Below are 18,552 nucleotides of genomic sequence, written 5' to 3' on the forward strand. Positions count from 1 at the left end.
GAAGGTGTGATAATCTAGCCGGAAGGATTGTATATAAAGGTTGAGGTCAGCCCCAATAATTGACCTGGTTGTAACTGGTGTCGCTCCACCCGTTAAGTAAGTCGTAGTGGAATCCTTAGGCTTGCGAGCCGAGACAAAGACGTAGGCACATTTGCCGAACCTCGATAACATATCTGGTGTTATGTAACATTCACAAAATTCTCACCATTATTATATATATATATAACCATATCTACGCAGCGGATATACAAGTCATACAAACATATATACTTAACAATATCAAAATTCAGTACATTCAAACTATAGCCATATACAATAATTCCCTCCAGTATCATCTACCCCAAAAATCTAAAACTCTGTCACAAACTTACCCTATAACTAAGGTAATCAAGTTAACTCTCTATCCGCAAGCCTAATCTACTTGCCTGGCTAGCTCACCTGAAAAGTGGTAAAGTAATAGGGTGAGACGACGCTCATTAAGTGAAAATATGCTATTACTAGTGTGTGGCGACCGAGTCGTAAAACTATAATATTAATATTTAAAATTGCATGATCTGGAAAATCTGTAAAACACACGTATAGTAGCTTAAAAACATTTGTATCATCTGAACTTTCTATCATTCATACTGCTATATCATACTATATACGACAAAAGCTGTAAAACTGTATACATATACATAACTGTGTTCTTTCCCTGAGACTCTGTATGTCATGATTTGACCCCTTACGATAGGGTTGTGCGGCCCGTAGGCGGGACTTAACTCTGGTCAGCCCTCCAGGTAAGTCATCATACTCTGCACTACTTCAACCCGGCCAAACTAAATCCACTCCTAAGTTTGGGACTGGCTGCTACCTTGTTAAACTAGCCCCTTCAACCCAGCGTACCGGCGAGTTGCATCCTCTCCGAGCACAGTTTGACGGTACCCACACACTATCTGAGATATATGGTTGCACTATATTTATATTAGCAACAGTACCGTACTCTATAAACTGTATCTGCATATAATCTTTCCATAGGAATATGATACTATATATATATACTCTTTTTACTGTTTTCATTATGTTCCCAAAATAACCATAACATTAATAATCTGTACTGTAAATGCTATAATATCTGTAGCATCTTGATGCTATAACTATATAATCTGTCTGTACTTTCTATCTGTGTAATCTGTCTGTATACTTTGAGTGTTATGACATTTAGGAAAACATAACATTCTGTAAATACTATGTATTCTGATCTGAATAAATATTTGTGTATATATATATATATATATATATATATATATATCTGTGAAACTATTTAAATAAAAACTGTATATATACTTATATCTGTATATTCTGTATAACATCATATACTAGAAAAACAGTATAAAATTCTACATTAAATAATATCTACTCAGGCCACACATACTTTAGAATTTCATATTCTATAAAAGTTACATAATAACTGGTATACATGCACATATATAAAATTCCTGTTAATATAATCAAATCTCCTAACATAGCATATTTCTCTTACCTAGTTTCTGAAAAGTCCTCACTGAACTCTGGCCCTACACCCGCAGGGCTCTCCACTCAACACCCTGAAAATGACATCCCCCAGAACAAAACATCAATATTTTCCTACATACAACATTTTCTATAACTGCAAGGAAAGCATATTCTGAATAAAACACCTTACCCTGAATTTTGGACAAATTTCAAACCTTTTCCATCGACGATCCGCTCCTCTGGCAGACTTACAGAGAACTTTGATAGGAGCGTCGTGGTGGCTTCAGATCGTCGATCCAGCGTGAAACGGGGTCGGGATCGAAGAGAGAAGGAGGGGTAGGCGTTTAGAGAGAGAAAGGAGGTTTCTTGCTCTAAATTTTCATAAAAAATCTGAGTTTTCACTATTTATAGAGCCAAATTTGTCGACGAGACACGTCATCTCGTCGACGAGTCCTTAAGTAATTTCGTCGACGAACCCTACCTCCTCATTGACGAAATTCAGACTGCCCAAAAACCTCCTCATCGATGAAATTCCCTCCCTCTTTATTATTTAAATATCATTATTCTTTGGGTCGTTACATGTTATCTCTACTTTACTCACTTTACTATTCTGTGCATGCTTGATTAATTTATTTGTACAAATTTAATTTAGTTGTATTTATCAGTTTATTTTATATATGCTCTAGATTGACCCTAGGTTTTTGAAATACTGCTGCTGACTATTTGACTTAAGAGAGAAAAATTTTAAAAATCCAATTCACTCCCTCTCTTGGGATTACAGTATAGTCACAAAAAATTATATTACAATTTATAAGAAATCAAGAAAAACAATCTGAACTATTACAAAACCTCGGGTGTAAAAAATCAGTAGAGTTTAAGTGGTACAAAGATGTTTTTAACTAGAGTAATGCAACGAATTAATTGCAGAGCCTTATATTGGAAATACAACTTTATTTTAGGATTATCAACTTTTTTTGCTATTAAAGTAAGAAATAAAATGAAAGATTATAAAAGAATTAGTGGAAACACGTATGTGCAATTAGATTATAAATTTATGTTGCAGTTTCAAACTATCATTAATTTTATTTATGAGTCAATTTTAGAATATTTGTCAACTTAATAAATTATAATTTATTGGAAGTTTCAAATCTTAAAATCACATTAATAAGCATTTTATGGTTGACCATGTAACTAAGTGATGTTTCACCCTCAAATTATGATAACAATAAACATGTCAACTAAAAGTTAGTTCAACATATCCATTTTACAATCTTATGTTGTGGTTAATTAGGTCTAAAAATTTGTATATATTTTAGTTCAATTATGATTTTTTTAAAAATATTTTCATTTATTTATCATTAGTTACAATAAAATTATATTATAAATTCATCATACATTTTCAAAAATTATATAAATTTGATGAATTGGTTTTGAAATAAATTCATTGTATTTACGAGTTAGGGCGACTTCAAGATAATATTTATGATTGAACTTATGCTTCTACTAATTAATAAAATAAAAAAATACATATAATAGCCCTTGTAGAAATTAATTTATATTAGTAGTTATAAAAAAAATTAATTCAATTATGATTAGTGGTTGTAAATAATTTTAATTTAATTATCATTAGCTGTTACAAGCATTAACTTACAAATTTATCTTGCAATTTCAAAATAAGAATAATTTTATATAAGGGTTAGCTTCAAACTATTAATCAACTTATTAAATTATAATTTGATGGAAAGTTTTAAATTTCAAATTCACATTTTGAATAAGTATTTTAATAATTGATAATGCAACTAATCATTAGCCATTCATCTTAAAATTATTAGAATAACAAACACATAAACTTAGAATTTGATCTACATATTCACCTTACAATCTCATATTGTGGTAATAAAGTCTTAAAATTTGTATGAATTTTAATCTAATTATGATTTAATTATATAAAATTTGAATTAACTTATTATTAGTTGATATAAAAATTTATTTTTAAAATAAATATATTTTATTTATGACCCAAGATGATTTTAAGGTAATAATTATGAATAAACTTATGCTCCCACTAATTAGTAGAATAAAAATATATTAAGGATGAGAGTAATCAATTTATGTTAGTGACTAAAATTTTTTTTAATTCAATTACGATTTGTCATTACAAAAAAAAGATTAGTTGAATTATTATTTTTTTTGTCAAAAAATTTAAATTATAAATTTATGTTAATGTTTCAAAATATTAATAGTTTTACTTCATTTTCAAAATATTAATCAACTTATCAAATTTTAATTTATTGGAAAGTTTTAAATTTAAAATCACATTTTCAATAAGTATTTTCATGGTTGACTAAATAATTAATTGGCCTTTCAAACATTGATCTCCCTATCCCCCTTACAAACTCATGTTGCAGTTAATTAATATTTAAAATTTGTATTGATTTTAATTATAAAAAAAATTAATTAATTTATCACTAGTTTTTACAAAAATTAAATTATACACAATTTTAAAATATTAATAACTTTATTTATAAGTCAATTTTAAATTATTTAATTATCTTATTATATTACAAATTTTATTGGACAACTTGAAAGTTATAAAAATAATTTGAAAAAAAATAGCTCGACACTTAAGATCTTGTTAGATTAAAATTTTAATCGAAAAAAGAAAGAAAAATAAGAAGGAAACATGTTTTCCATTATTTTTTCTCTATACCAAATTCTATTTAAATAAAATGTATTCTATTATAATTAAAAATTAAGAAAAAATAATATTAGTGATGCGTAAAATAAAAAAATTTTCCATGAAAAATCTATTTTCCGTTATATTTTTTTTTTCTCAAATCGAAAAAAACTAAAGTAGAAATTTGTTCTAATATGATTAAATTTAATAAAAAATAAAAATTTTGTGATGCTTAAAATCAAAGTTTTTGTTAATTAATTTGGTATATATATATTTTTCCCTCGCCCTCCTTTATTTCATAACTTAATATGAAAAATTCGATTCTTTCATATTTATCTTTATTTGTTTATTTATTTAATGTTTTCAAGTTCTAAATGGGAGCTTAAGATTTTTTACAAAATATGAATTTAATGAAAATATTTAAAATGCATAAAAAATGTTGCCGGAATTTTAAGGATTATATTTAATAACATGATTTTTAATTTAACACATAAAATTAAAATTTTTTATTTTCTATTAACTTATAATTTAATAATTTTATACATAACCTACTAGTATATTAATAAAATAAATAAAATCAGAAAATTTAATTTTTAGTTTTTTGAAAAACAACTAAAAAAGTAACAAGAATAAAAACTCAGCTATACAAATAAAAATATTTTCATAATTTGTTTTTTCAGAAATTACATATCATCGCGAAAATACACGTGGATACTATTAAATAATATATGAGCTGCGACACTTGCTAATGTATTTTCGTTGGATGGATTCAGAGGAACTAATTTTTTCTTATATTTTTAGGGGTGGCAAAACGGATCGGATCTCGGCGGGTGATTTGTGACCCGCATATTTAAATATGTTTAAATCGGGTTCGAGTTTTATAGAAGGTAGCTCATTTATAAGCGGGTCAATTCGAACCCGATCCGTTTAATAAATGGGTTAAGCAGATTTGAGTTGGGTACCCGCCTAGTAACTCGTTTAATTTAATATATATATATATAAATATAAAATATGTATATTATATTAAAAAAATATTTATTAAAGAGATATGTTATTTTCTACATTTTATATTTTTTTGTTAAGATATTAATAAATAAAATAAAATAATAATATTATTTTTTTAAAATGTCACTTTATATGAAATATTTAAAAAAAATAAAAATAAATAAATTATATTTTAAAATGGATTCTTAATGGTACACCTTTATAATTGAGTTTGGATTTATATATTAGTGACCTTAATAAACGGATCAACCCGAACCCGTTTAATTTATACCCGTCTACGACACAAACCCGACCCGATAACCCGTTTTGCCAACCCCGTATACTCTCTCATCAAGAACTCTCTCTCTCTCTCTCTCTCTCCTGTTAGGGTGCCTTCGCTTTTCCTTCTCAGGCTTCCTCGAGCTCGCCCTCCTCCGCATTGCCCAGGCCGCTCTCTTCCACTGCAAAACCAACTCCCGTTCTCTGAGTTAAAGTACTAGCTCAAAGTTCAGAGGTGGGTTTCTCTGGGATTGATTATCTTCGGCTTCTGCCTGCCCGAGCATGTCGCCCTCATCTTCATCCCAAGTAACTTGGTCCTGTGTGATGTTAGGTTATGAACAAAGCTAATTTGTTTATCTGGCTAAATGCTTTGTTTGTTCGCTTAGAAACCATTGGGAAAGAAAAGAAATTGGAATTTGAATGATGCTGTTTTTGTTTATCTATCTTATTTTATTTTAGTTTTTGGCAAGGCTCCTGTACAACGTGCAATGCATGTTTTGAATTAGTGGTGAACTGGTGAATTTAGAGCACTTTTCATATGAACAGGGATAAATAATTGTTCCGTTTTTAGATGATTCTGGAAAGAGATGTAAGGAAAACCTTATTTTGTTATAATTTCTACATTAATTTAGAGTGAAAAAAAGGAGAAAAGATAAGATTTTTACCCACTTCCTGTTTTGCGTTGGTTGTGTTTGAGACTTGTAAATTTTGCATTAATGACAATAAAATTCTCAGTAATGTAAAGGCCAACTGTTACTACAATGTTAAACTTTGTTTGGTTAATACATTTCGTGTGATGTTTGTTAAGGAGTGTATAAATTTTATGAGGATGTTGAATCAGATAAGTGGTGGGTGAAAAATGATAGAATGTTTGTGTTTCCTTGGTGGTGGCATACATTAGGAGGTTGAAAAACCTGTGGAATGAATCAGCATAAAGTTGCATGTGGCCGTTGTCATTTAGAAGCTTATTATGATTAGAGTATGTCTGGGCATCTTTCAATATTTGTATTTTTAGTTAGATTTTTATTAAAAAGGGGAAATAAGGAAAAAAATGTCTACCAAGTAGAATTGCCATGCAAACTCTGGTGATTGTTTACTTTGTCTGATGAAGATTTCCTATGTGTTGATCAGGATGATATCAATAGCATTTCTCTTAGGCAATATTTTTCGAGGGATCATTTTTTCTCTGCACTTCTCAAAGGATGGTTCATTGTCTAAAGTGCTTACCACCTCCAATGGATATATGCATTCATAGGCTAGTAGGTATTTCTTCGATCTCAAACAATCTTGAGATAATGTATTCTCTTTGTTGGTCTTCTAATGTTTCCAACAAAAATAAATATTTTCTTTGGAGAGTGGTTCAATGTATTTTTTTCGATGCTTGCTGTGACATCTGTGGGTTCTAATTGGGAAACTTTGGAGCATGCTCTGTGGTCCTGTGACGCAGCTTTTGTTGTCTGGCCTAATTTGGGTTTTCAAGTTCTTTAGTCCTTTCTTCTACAATTTCTGACCTGAACTTGGGGCTGGGGGGGAGGGGGGGTGGCGGGGCGGCTACATGTTTGGTAATTTGAGCAATCATTCTTAAAAGGTGCTGGGTCATTTTGTTTCAGTTTGTTGGTCCATTTGGATTCACAGGAATAGATATAGTTTCAGAAAGGCTATGCAGGAAGACAAGATGGTGTCAGTCTTCATCTTCTTCATGGGGCTTTCTGGAGGACAATTGTGTTGAAATTAACTTGGATATGGCATGAGATTCTTCCTGTAGCATTGGTTGTGTTGTTGTGATTCTTAGGTATAGCAGAGGAGAGTTTGCAAGAAACACCAATAAAGTATCTCTTCATTCCAATGCAGTGCATTGGGAAGCTTCAGCTTGTTTTTATGACCTTAAACAGGCAATGAATATTAGTTTTCAGAAGGTAGTTCTCAAGGAAGACTCTGAATGAGTTACCAGCCTGATCTATTCAAATATGGTCTGTAGCAAGCTCACTCCTGTGGTTTCACACATAGATATGAGGATATCATGGCTGAGGCTAAGACCCTGGATGATTTTGTGTATGCATGATAATAGGTGGCAAAGGAGGTGGCAAACACTTAAGTATTATGCAGAATCTTGTGTCATTGTATGGTTGGTGTATCCTCATTCTGTTGAGAATCTGTTGTTTGCAGGTTCTTGCTTTCTTCAATAAGATTCCATGTGTTCTTATCAAATAAAGAAATATCTGATCCTTTTTAGATGGAATTGAGATTGATATTTCAATAGAGTTATTTGTAGTTATTGGTATCTAGAAATGATTTGGTACCTAAGTTACATAAGAATGGACACTGATGAGACAGGACTTTGCAAGTCTAAAAACATTAGGAAATGGCATGGCGAGGAGACTATTATTTCTCTGTCTGTATGCATATAACAATAGGTTGCTTTAATATTTATATGATGCCATAAATCTTAGAAATTGAAGAGAAAAGTGTATAATGGTAATATCCTTTGCTGAGTTGGGTTTGCAGTGCATAAACAGGAACTGGGATGAGAATATGGAATGGCTTATTGGTCTCTATAAGTCACGTTCAAAAGACATTCAAAGGATGGCTTGGGCTTCTGCGGTTTATTCAACTTGGAAGTCGAGAAATTCTGCTATTTTTGCTGGAAATGAGCTTGAGTTGGAGATAATCATAAGGCAAGCTGTTGTGGATATAAAAATCAAATTTAGGTTCAAAATAAGTTGATTTGTATCTTGTTTTGAAGTTGTAATATTCAGTTTGTGTTAACATCCTGAACACCTATAGTCACTTCGAGGTGTTTCTGGAACACTTTTGGCACACTCCTGGTCTTTAGTTTTCACGCATTTTGTTGTTGGAACAATGTTTTTCATGCTCTGTGTTGCTGGACTTGTGTTATATATTTGATGGTACTTTGTCTAGCGTGAAACTGTGAAATGTGAATGCAGTCAATGCACATGGATGAAAGTTTTTGTAAAATGTGCGTTGAATATAATGCCTATAATTATTATTGACTTTATTTTACCTGATATTTTACATCCAAAAGGTAAAATCTAGTACTGAATATGGCTATATATATTTACATGCCTAAGTATTTATATGTAAAATTAATTAATGATATATCCCTGCCTTATCATATCCTACTTTTTAAAAAAATTGCTTATTCCGTGTTGGTACTGTCTTATGTAGATGTTGCACGGTGGTGTTCATGATTCTTAGGTTACTACCTATTATGAATGTAACTAAGTTAATTACACTTCTAAATCAACCATTATTGTGGTTCTTTATTGCGAATAAGATGAATGAAATTATTTTGCATGGAAGGTTTGGAACAAATTATTTAATTACTTTGAAGAAAGCAGGGTTTGTCCTAGAACAGTGGAGGAGTTCTTGGCAATATCTTTTGTGGGGTTTGGGACTAAGAGGGAAGGAAGCGCGTTATGGAATTGTGCTTTATTTGCAGTATTTTGGGGCTTGTGGAAGGAATGTAACATGTGTATATTTTCAGGGAAGAAGTTACCATATTGATTGGTGTGGGAAAAAGGTTCTTTTTATGGCTTTTTTATGCTGTGTGGGCAAAAATAAATTTCAAGGGGATGTGAATTTCAGATATTCAGCGTGGTTCGCAGTCTCTTCTTAGGGCATGTTCATTTTCTTTTGCTGTCGTTTACTTTTTGCTTTTTTTTTTTCTTTTTTTGATTTTCTTGGGGATTCCTAGATTTTGTTAAGGAGACATATTCTCTCCAGATTGTACATTCTTTATTTATCTATAAAAAAATGAATGAAATTATTATTATAATATGTCATTGATGTGTCTAAAGCGCATGTGCTCACACACACACATATATTCTTGAATAAGAAAAAATATTAAAGTTACAATCAATTACAAAAGAGCTGCTCTCCAATCCCTAGGTTGGTCCAACACTATGTAAAAGTTAAACTCAATTACGAAAGAGCTGTGCTCCAATCCTTTGCAGGTTCGACACTTACAACCCTCCAAGAAAACCCAAATGAATGGGCACAAAGAGGTTAGAAGCACAAACCTATCACACAACAAAGGAGGAGAGGTTGTGTGATACTTGAAGGTTCTTGAATTCCTTTCAATCCAAAGGGTTCATAGGATAGCAAATACTGCATAGCTGCATAAAGCTCTTCTCTTTCTGCTCCTTCCAAAATCCCAACCTTTCACTAGCGAGAAATCGCCCTGGACTTGGGGCACCACTCAAGTTTCACCAAAACAAGAGAAAAGAACAATTCAAAGTTAGTTTGCCGCCCATCAATGAAGGAGGTGTGTATTCTTTTATTGGATTTGTGGCACATCAAACACATATCAGGATTGAGCGCCTTATAGTGTCATTAATTCTGTACCAAGTCATGCGTATTAATTCTATTTAGAGTCACATTAGATGAATGTCCTAATCTTAAAAAGAACCTTTGCTTTCCAAATGATGTGGCTCCCAGGAAAATGATAGGGGGATGGAGTTTTTAAGAGCTGAATGAAAAAGGATTTAGTAGAAAAGAGACTTAAGGAGTCACCTTCCCAAACACTCTCATCACCCCTATTTAAAGGAACAAAAAGTTCTAAAAATTAAGCAAGGTGATGAATACTCCAATCTTAATTTCATTGAGATTCCTAAAAAAAAATGGAAATCTCTAGAAAGAGAACCCCCTCCGAAGAAAGGAAAGAGCTGATAGGTGCATTGTGAAGAGTAGAAATCTTAGAAAGGCGAGGGACCAGCAACTCCAACGATCTCTCACCCGCTCAAACCTCCTCCTAATCTGAATACCATTACCATCATCCATTGTGAAATGGGTGAGAGGAAAGAACAAACAGGCAACCTAGGAAACAAACTTCTAGAGGCTTGCATGAGAAGCAAACTTCTAGTGTTCCATCTATTCTGATGAATCCCAATTAATCTCAAAAGGCAACCTCCACAATCGTTTTCCAATTAGAGAGATGTTTTTATACCACATTGCCAAGGCCTAGTCCACCTTGAGAATTGGGTCTTCGTACAGCCTCCCAGCTAAGGAGGTGATCTCTCTTATTAGTTATTATCCCCAAAACTGTACCGAATAAAGGCATGTATCTGCCTCTCAAGAACCCTAGAGTCACTTAGGGGCACTCTAAACAGAGTAAAAAGTAAATGTGCATGTTGGAAAGTGATGCACTAATTGGAGTAATACGCCCTCCTGGAGATAAGTATGCCCTCTTCGACCCCAACCTCCTACCTATCCTCTTAATCACAGTGTCTCAAATGACCTTGGAATTAGTATTGCCTCCGAGAGGGAGACCTAAATAGGAAAGCAGCCAATCCAAAGAGATGCAGCTCGCCAAGACTTTAGATAATAAAATAAGTCTATTAAAAAGAAAACATAATTACAATGAAATGAGGATAAGAGATCCCCCAAGAAAATAGCACAAAAGAAACAATTTACACCAAGCTGCCTTCCAATCCCTTTGAATATCAGACAGCAAAAGATCCTCAAAACCCCTAAAAGAATGAGCCCAAAAAGAAGCAAGAAAAAAAACTTTCTCCCAAAGCAATTTTGGAGAAGTCTTCTTTAAAAACTCTGGCATCCCTTCCTAGACAAAGCAATCAAAAGATTTTAAAAACAGTGCAACCTCAATATATCCTTTCTCTCTCCTTCTTTTGAAACCCCAAAATTTCACCTTAAAACAAATCCTGAATTGTAGCAGGAACCGCCTAAACCTCACCAAAGTATGAAAACAAATTGTTCCACATGCACCTTGCTACCTTGCAATGAATGAACAAATGACTATAATAGTCTTATTAGACTCATTGCACATCATACAAATGTTTGGTCTAAAAGCTTTGTAAGGCCTCTTTAGTAGCATATCATTTGTATTGATCTTGTTAAGCATTAAAGTCCAAATGAAGGCCCGGATTTTAAAAGGAATCTTTGCCTTCCAAACAACTTTGTGTAAGAGGAAATGGCTAGCATTTGTGGATTTTATGAGATTGGAAAACAAAGACTTCGAAGAGAAAGACCTTGAAGCATCCCCAATCCAAAGCCTTGTATTCCCCCCCCCCCCCCCTAAAAAAAAAACAAAAAAAAGGGGCACAAAAGAATCCAACACACCTAGAAAATGAGTTGACTCATCAATCTCTCTTTCATTGAGACTTTGAAAGAAGTGCCGCCCTCAAAAGAATAAAAAATGCTGAAATTGGTGCATTGTGAATAATGGAAAGTCCTAACAGTGCGGCACCAACAATGCTAACAAAGACTCACCAACCCAAATGTCCCCACAAAATTAAATTTTATCCCCAATACTTGCTTTAAAATGTGTGAGAGGAAAAAAAAAAGGCTAGCAACTTGGGAAACAAGCTTCCAAGGACTAGCATGAGTGGCGTTACCACTCCTTTTCACTCTTTATTATCTTGTGTCATAGGGAATTAGATTCTAAGTGAAACCACATTAACTATTTCCTTGTTAATGATATGTTCTTAGACTTTAATGCTTAACTTATGTATCTCCTAACCAATAAGCCTCTAAAATCACTCCCACACTTTTGGTGTGCGAAAACATCCTACTTAAAACATCAATCACTAGAGTACACTAAAACAAAGACTATAGATCCTCTTGCCTAAGCCCTAAAAGCCAACACTCTTTAGGCTAATCATTAACAATAGCTGACAAATTGGTCGAACTCAAGCAACCTCGAATCTACTTCCCTCCACCCAGCCTCAAAGCCTTTCTTGACGATCACTTTTTTCCCAAGAAAACCCCAGTTCACCATATGATAAACTTTCTTGAAGTTCAACTTAACGATTAACCATGTGCTCCTTTATTAGCCACCAACACAACATCTAAGATTTGTCCATCCTTAATGAAAGCAGACTAAATCATAGTCATTGTATCCCTTAAAGCCTTCTCAATCTTTTAGATAAGACTTTTGAAAGAATCTTATAGAGGCTAGTGACCAGATTGATAGGCCTATGGTCCTCAATACTCGTTGACCTCTCTTTTTTAGAATTAGGCTTAAAAGGGTACCATTCACACTATTACTCACACCCCATTACGATGAATTTCTCAAAAAACCTCAAAATGTCCTCGTGAAAAAGCTCCTATCTTGAAAGAAGGCCATTGTGAAACCATGAAGTCCATGAGCTCCTTATTCATTTTAATTGCCATTTTTTTTTAAAAAAAATTTCATCTTTGAAAGGTCTTAAGTGACTTGAATTTGCCCCAAAGGGACTCCAATCGAAGTTCTCTAACATCAAACCATTTTGACACTCCTTTGATACAAATGCTAGTAGAAGCTCGTGATCTCATCTCCAATCTGTATATAACCCCTCATAGAGGTCCTTGAATCTAATTCCAATCCAACATCAATCTATTTCAATATTCCTCTATGTACAAATGCTTGTAGATGCCAATGATCTTGTCTCCAAAGTGTATATAACTCCTTAGAAATCTCCCACTATAATTCCAATTCTTTGATAAAATCTTTCCTCCTCCCACTAACTACCCTATAAAAGATGCCGGAGTCACATTCCCCTTGCCTCACCCACTTCACTCTCAATTTCTGGCGCCGACTCATGTCCTCCCTCAATATCAACAACTCCAAATCATTACAGAGTAGCCTTTCTAGTCCTATGCTCCTCATCTAACATGCTATAGTTCTCCAGCCTATCCAAACCAGCTATTTTAGAGAAAATACTATTTTTCATCTCTTTGACATTCCCAAGAATCTTTTTATTCATCTTTTTCAACTTAATCATTACAAACTCCAACTTTTTCATCCGTTTAAAACCCTCCTAGCCTTGGACTGACCCCCCTCCCCCCGCGTAACAAAAACGTTAAACACTTCCTGGACGAGGGGTGTGTCAGTCATGTGTTCTCAAATCTAAAGTGATCTGATCCTTCTACGCTAGGCCCCTCTGCATTAGGTTAGAATCTAAAAGCACAAGACAGATTTGAGACATGCCTAAAAATGGTTTCTTGCACCACATGTGGAAAAACTTGTTCCAGTATATTGGCAAATAGGAATCTATCAATATGAGAAGAAGCTTGTCTATCTCCAAGCACCAACTAGGTAAAGCAATCATTACTTAAAGGAATATACCAAAGCTTGCAATTCCTGATCAATAAGTTAAAAGCCAAAGAACCTTAATCGCCCAAATCTATTTCTAGAGTTGTGGATAACATTGAAGTTCCCTCTGCCACCCATCATGGACCACAAAGACCAAAAAGGCTACCTAACTCATTGAAGAAAGAATTCCTCAAGGAGGATGAATTTAGGCCATAAACTGATGTGAGACACCACTTTCTAAAACCCCTAAGCATAGAGCAAACTCGACAAAGAGGAATACCCTCTGGCCAATCCTTAATAAAAGCTACACTAGTGTCCCACATCACAGTTTGACCCCCAAAATCGCCTAATCTCTATTCCTAGAATCCCAAATACTTATGATAAAAAAAGTATCTACTTCTCCTTAGTCTCGTGTCGCAACAAGATGGCAATATTAATCTTGTTAACTAACTCCTTTACCATTCTCCTCTTACACCCTTTAACCCCTAGATTTTCCAAGAATCTTCATGGATCCCAAGGACTTGCCTTCTTTGTCATAATTGATTGACAAAGCTAACCGATTCCCCTCCCTACCTAATTTCTTACTTTTTTCCTTTCCCCACGATCCTCCCCTCAACGTGACTCTCTCTCCTCTAGTATTCACCAAAGTTAGACCAAAGTTGTCTAGGATATCCTGAGTACCCTGTTGATCACTCTCATCATATAAAAAGTCCAAGGTTTTGAAAGACCCCTTATTTGCTAACTCCCTGTGGCACAAAGGTGACTTGATTAAGTTTGTTTGAGACTTTGAGGCAACATGAAATATGGGATAACACCTTTATAAGAAGCATTGTTTACTTGTAGGGCACTTGTTTGGTCGTTTCTGAGGTCCCTTGTCACTGTATTTATATTGGAGGTTGAAGCAATGGAGTTGCTAGAAGAAAAATGTATTGAGGAGTGGATCCAGCAGGAGTTCGGTAAAGTTCTTCTTGACTGGGGATAATGTCAAAAACTATGCATCTATGAATAGTTAGGGCTGCAAAAGAACCAAGTCGCTCACACGTGGCTTGGGAGCTTGGCTTGACAAGTGCTCATTTAGGAAAATTCATTATATAAATCAGCAATTCTTAAGTCCAATTTCAGGACTCGATTAAAAAACAAGATGAACCTAAACATGAACAGGCTTGGCTTGTGAGTGGCTGAGTTACATGCTTGGTTGGGCTTGTTTCATGGGCTTGTATAAGGATTGCTTCTAGCCGCATTTAATAAGGTTGAATTAGACTTTATAGAGTGCAATGGACTTGAAAGTGGGGGTTGTCTGGGCATAGGCTTGTTTAGCCAAAACTTTATAACCTGAATTTAGTGATAAGTCTAGTGCCCAAGGCCTTGGTGGGGCAAAGAAACCCTAAGGCAGTACTAGTAAGAGTCCCTTTGCACCTCTTATCTAACAAAACTCTAAGTGCATGTCGCCATTCATATTGAGAGCGTCCAAAAGAACCAACCTGTTTGTGAGCATCTTGAGAGTTCGGCTTTTTAAGGGCTTGTGATTGTTCAATTGCATAATAAACAAGCTTGAGCAAGTATATTCAAGCTTGGTTTGAGCTTGGCTTAGGCTCAAGCTCAGTTAAAAATCTAATAAACAAGCTTGAGCACAGTAAAGCTCAGCTCAGGCCCAGCTCACTTGCAGCCCTATGAATAGGACTACCACAGGTCCACAGCCTTTGCCTGATTCCGAATCCTCTGTAACACCCTTGGCCTCTACCTCGTGATATACCTCAAGTCAGCCTTTATATCATCCCCTTGTCTTCGCAATTGTTTATCAATGACCTTTCATTCTCAGTCTTGTAACAGGAAAGATAGCCGTACTTCTCATCTTTGAAGCCCGAAGAAGACTCAGCACAATCTGCTGTCCTTTGTTTATTAACACTTGTTCTCCCAGCTGTCAGCGTTGATTTCACCCTCTTGTGGACCTTTGACAACCTTTTGTAAAGTTTGGCCCGGAAGGCATGAGTCTCCCTTCTTTCTATTCTAATGAATTCATCTTCCTTTGTTATAAAAAGACTGGAAACTAGTCACAATTTCTAACAACCATGTAGATTGAACTTGGAGTCCTGGATTTGTGTACTTTGGATGTGGGTTTTATTTTCAATGTCCAATGAGATACTGATGTGTACACATTTTGGTAGTTGTATTTGGATCTTTCATGAATTGATACTAAGAGGTTGAGGAGCTTGACGTTGTCATATCCCATTATCTTCGGGGTTCATATCTATTTCACACCAAATCGATTTGATCTTACTAGAGAACTGAAAAACAACTGAATCATTTTCGAATCTATTGGTTCAGACTTTGAATATGACAAATCGAATGAATCCATTGATTTACATCATATACTATCAAACCCGAACACTCCAAAAACAACCTTTCTTCCTTTTATTGCTCTCCCCCCCCCCCCCCCCCAACAAAAAAACACACACAATTCCTTCCATTCCTAGTCTGCTTCATAGATGATTGTAAAATTTATTTATTAAATAATGTTGCAAGCATGGTAATGAGGGAAAGGGAAGCTTGGCTTGTAATTATTTTTTATTCTTTGAGAGTTTTTCCCCATATTTTTAGGAGAAGGGAGCAGGAAGGGTGTGGGACTTGAATTTTAGTCCTACCACATTTTCCCCCTTTCTCAAGGTCAGTGCAAAAGAAGTAAATATTAGTCACATACTATTCCCATGCATGTCGTAGCCAATCTATTAAGCTTGGTGCAGTGAATTGCCTTGGGCCTCCAACATGACATACTTGTGTTAATGTTCCATCCATCTAACAACCTATAACGCTAATCATTATTCCCTTTGGGCTAGGAAGTAGGCTGCTAAGCTCCACAACTCAAAGTGACAAAGAACAAATAGGATTTTTATGAATTTGGGCTAGTGCAGCTCGCTATGAGTATCTTTTCCCCTTTATTTGACTAACCTCCTACTAGATATTCTGCATTGTCTTCTTGTAGGTAGAGTAATCTACCCACCAACTTATGAAATGTAAGCTGTCATTTACTTTTAAAATTTGTTGCATCTGTATCATTTGGAAGATTCTGATATCTACAAGTGATCATTTCTCAAAGTTATTAAAATTTATGAAGCACTTTCCTTTGTATTCTTTTGGGTGAAGGCTCTACATTTTGCTTAACCATTTCCTAGCTCTAATTTCTCTTCCAAAGAGTTTATCATACAACGCATTATCTATTTTTATTACTTTATTTTCTACAATGTGTAATTGTCACTGGATTGAAATTATTTTATTTTTTTATTATTGGAATAATGTGTAGAAGCTGTTTCCGTGAAGGAGATTGTACCAACCATGCAAATGGCTTCTTTTCCAAAACCTAGATGTCTCTCTCTCTTACAGTGTAACACAAAATCAATATGCTATGTGAAGCAGCTTCATGCCCAGTTCATCACCCATGGCCTTAAATCACCTTCCATTTTTGCCAAATTGATAGAGCACTATTGTGCAGTATCATCTCCAGATGGCATGTACCATGCCCATAGAATTTTCAACCATTTTGGTCCGCCAAATGTCTTCCTATTGAATACCCTGATCCGATGTGTTCATCCCAGAGACTCAATTTTCATTTTCGCTAATTGGGTCTCAACTGGAGACTTGGTTTTCGATGATCACACCTATATTTTTGTTCTTGGAGCTTGTGCTCGATCATCTATGGTATCGACATTGTGGGTAGGGAAACAAATGCATGCTCAAATATCAAAATGTGGTAGTTTGGCAAACATTTTGGTGCAAACTACCATTGTGCACTTCTATGCAAGCAATAAGGATGTTGGCTCTGCACGGAGAGTGTTTGATGAAATGAACCTGAGAAGTAGTATTACATGGAATGCCATGATAACAGGTTATTGTTCGCAAAAAGAACCAAGAAGTAATTATGCCCGTGATGCATTGATGTTGTTTTGCAGCATGTTGGTTGATGTTTCTGGGCCAAAACCAACTGATACTACCATGGCTTGTATTCTTTCAGCAGCTTCTCAACTGGGTGTGCTAGAAACTGGTATTTGTGTTCATGGGTATGTAGAGAAGACGATCTATGAGCCTGAAAATGATGTTTATATTGGCACAAGCCTTCTTGACATGTACTCCAAATGTGGGAGCCTTGATCATGCTTTATCCCTGTTTAAGAGAATGAAAGAAAAGAATGTCTTGACTTGGACGGCAATGATGACTGGCCTGGCCATCCATGGGGAAGGCAAAGAAGCCTTGGAGTTTTTGGATTCCATGGAGGCTTATGGCATAAAACCTAATTCAGTGACTTTCACTAGCTTGTTATCTGCTTGCCGTCATGCAGGGCTTGTTGAAGAGGGCCTTTGTTTGTTTCTTGACATGGTGAGAAAATTCAACATCACTCCTCGCATGCAACACTATGGATGCATTGTTGACCTTCTTGGCCGAGCTGGGCGCTTGGAAGAAGCCTATCAGTTTATCACAGGTATGCCTGTGGAACCTGATGGCATTTTGTGGAGGAGTTTGCTAAGTGCGTGCAGAGTTCATGGGAATGTCTCCTTGGGTGAGAAGGTCGGGAGGTTGCTTCTGCAGCTTCAGTCACAGCAGACTTCTACAGATTTAACAGTTAGATGTGAGGACTATATATCACTGTCAAATGTTTATGCTTCTGCAGAAAAGTGGGAGGATGTGGAGATAGTGAGAAGGGCAATGAAGGTCAAGGGGATAGAAATGAAGGCTGGTTGTAGTTCTGTGCCTTTTAGCAACTCTCTTGGATGATTTGTAGGGTTGGACCTCAATGGAAGTCAACTATATGGAAGTGAATGAATTTGGTAGAGCTGAGAGGAAGTGCAACTGCAGCCATTGGAAGTCACATTCTCCTGAATTTGGTTTTGAAGACACTGTTTAGAAGGGGCGACGCATGTTTGAGTCATTAGTTATAGGCTTGGAAGGTGTGTCATTTTTTATAGTGTTTTGTAAATGCTACTAAAGATTTTCGAAGTTTGTTTTTAAAATACCTTTTTTTTTGGTCACTGCATTTAGCAAATGCTATGCAACTGCAAATCGTTTACAACATTAA

General features: G+C 35.0%; 1 protein-coding gene across 12 annotated transcripts in view; it reads left to right on the top strand.

The window, feature by feature from the left end:
* Positions 1 to 5,523: 5,523 nt before the first annotated feature.
* The window catches only part of LOC131152645 (pentatricopeptide repeat-containing protein At3g18970), a 41,805-nt gene continuing 28,776 nt past the window's right edge, over positions 5,524 to 18,552 (top strand). For 5 of the 12 annotated variants that reach the window (XM_058104416.1, XM_058104414.1, XM_058104415.1 and 2 more), the window contains exons 1-2: positions 5,551 to 5,669; positions 16,786 to 18,424. In XM_058104416.1, coding sequence (XP_057960399.1) covers positions 16,818 to 18,251 — 1,434 coding nt within the window. In that variant the 5' untranslated portion in view covers positions 5,551 to 5,669; positions 16,786 to 16,817 and the 3' untranslated portion in view covers positions 18,252 to 18,424. Of the gene's footprint in view, positions 5,741 to 6,565; positions 6,698 to 16,785; positions 18,488 to 18,552 lie in introns of those variants that run through there. The other 7 variants (XM_058104412.1, XM_058104413.1, XR_009136072.1 and 4 more) reach the window with 7 other exon arrangements.

Source organism: Malania oleifera, chromosome 4, assembly GCF_029873635.1.
Source record: "Malania oleifera isolate guangnan ecotype guangnan chromosome 4, ASM2987363v1, whole genome shotgun sequence".
NCBI classification, from domain to species: Eukaryota; Viridiplantae; Streptophyta; class Magnoliopsida; order Santalales; family Ximeniaceae; genus Malania; species Malania oleifera.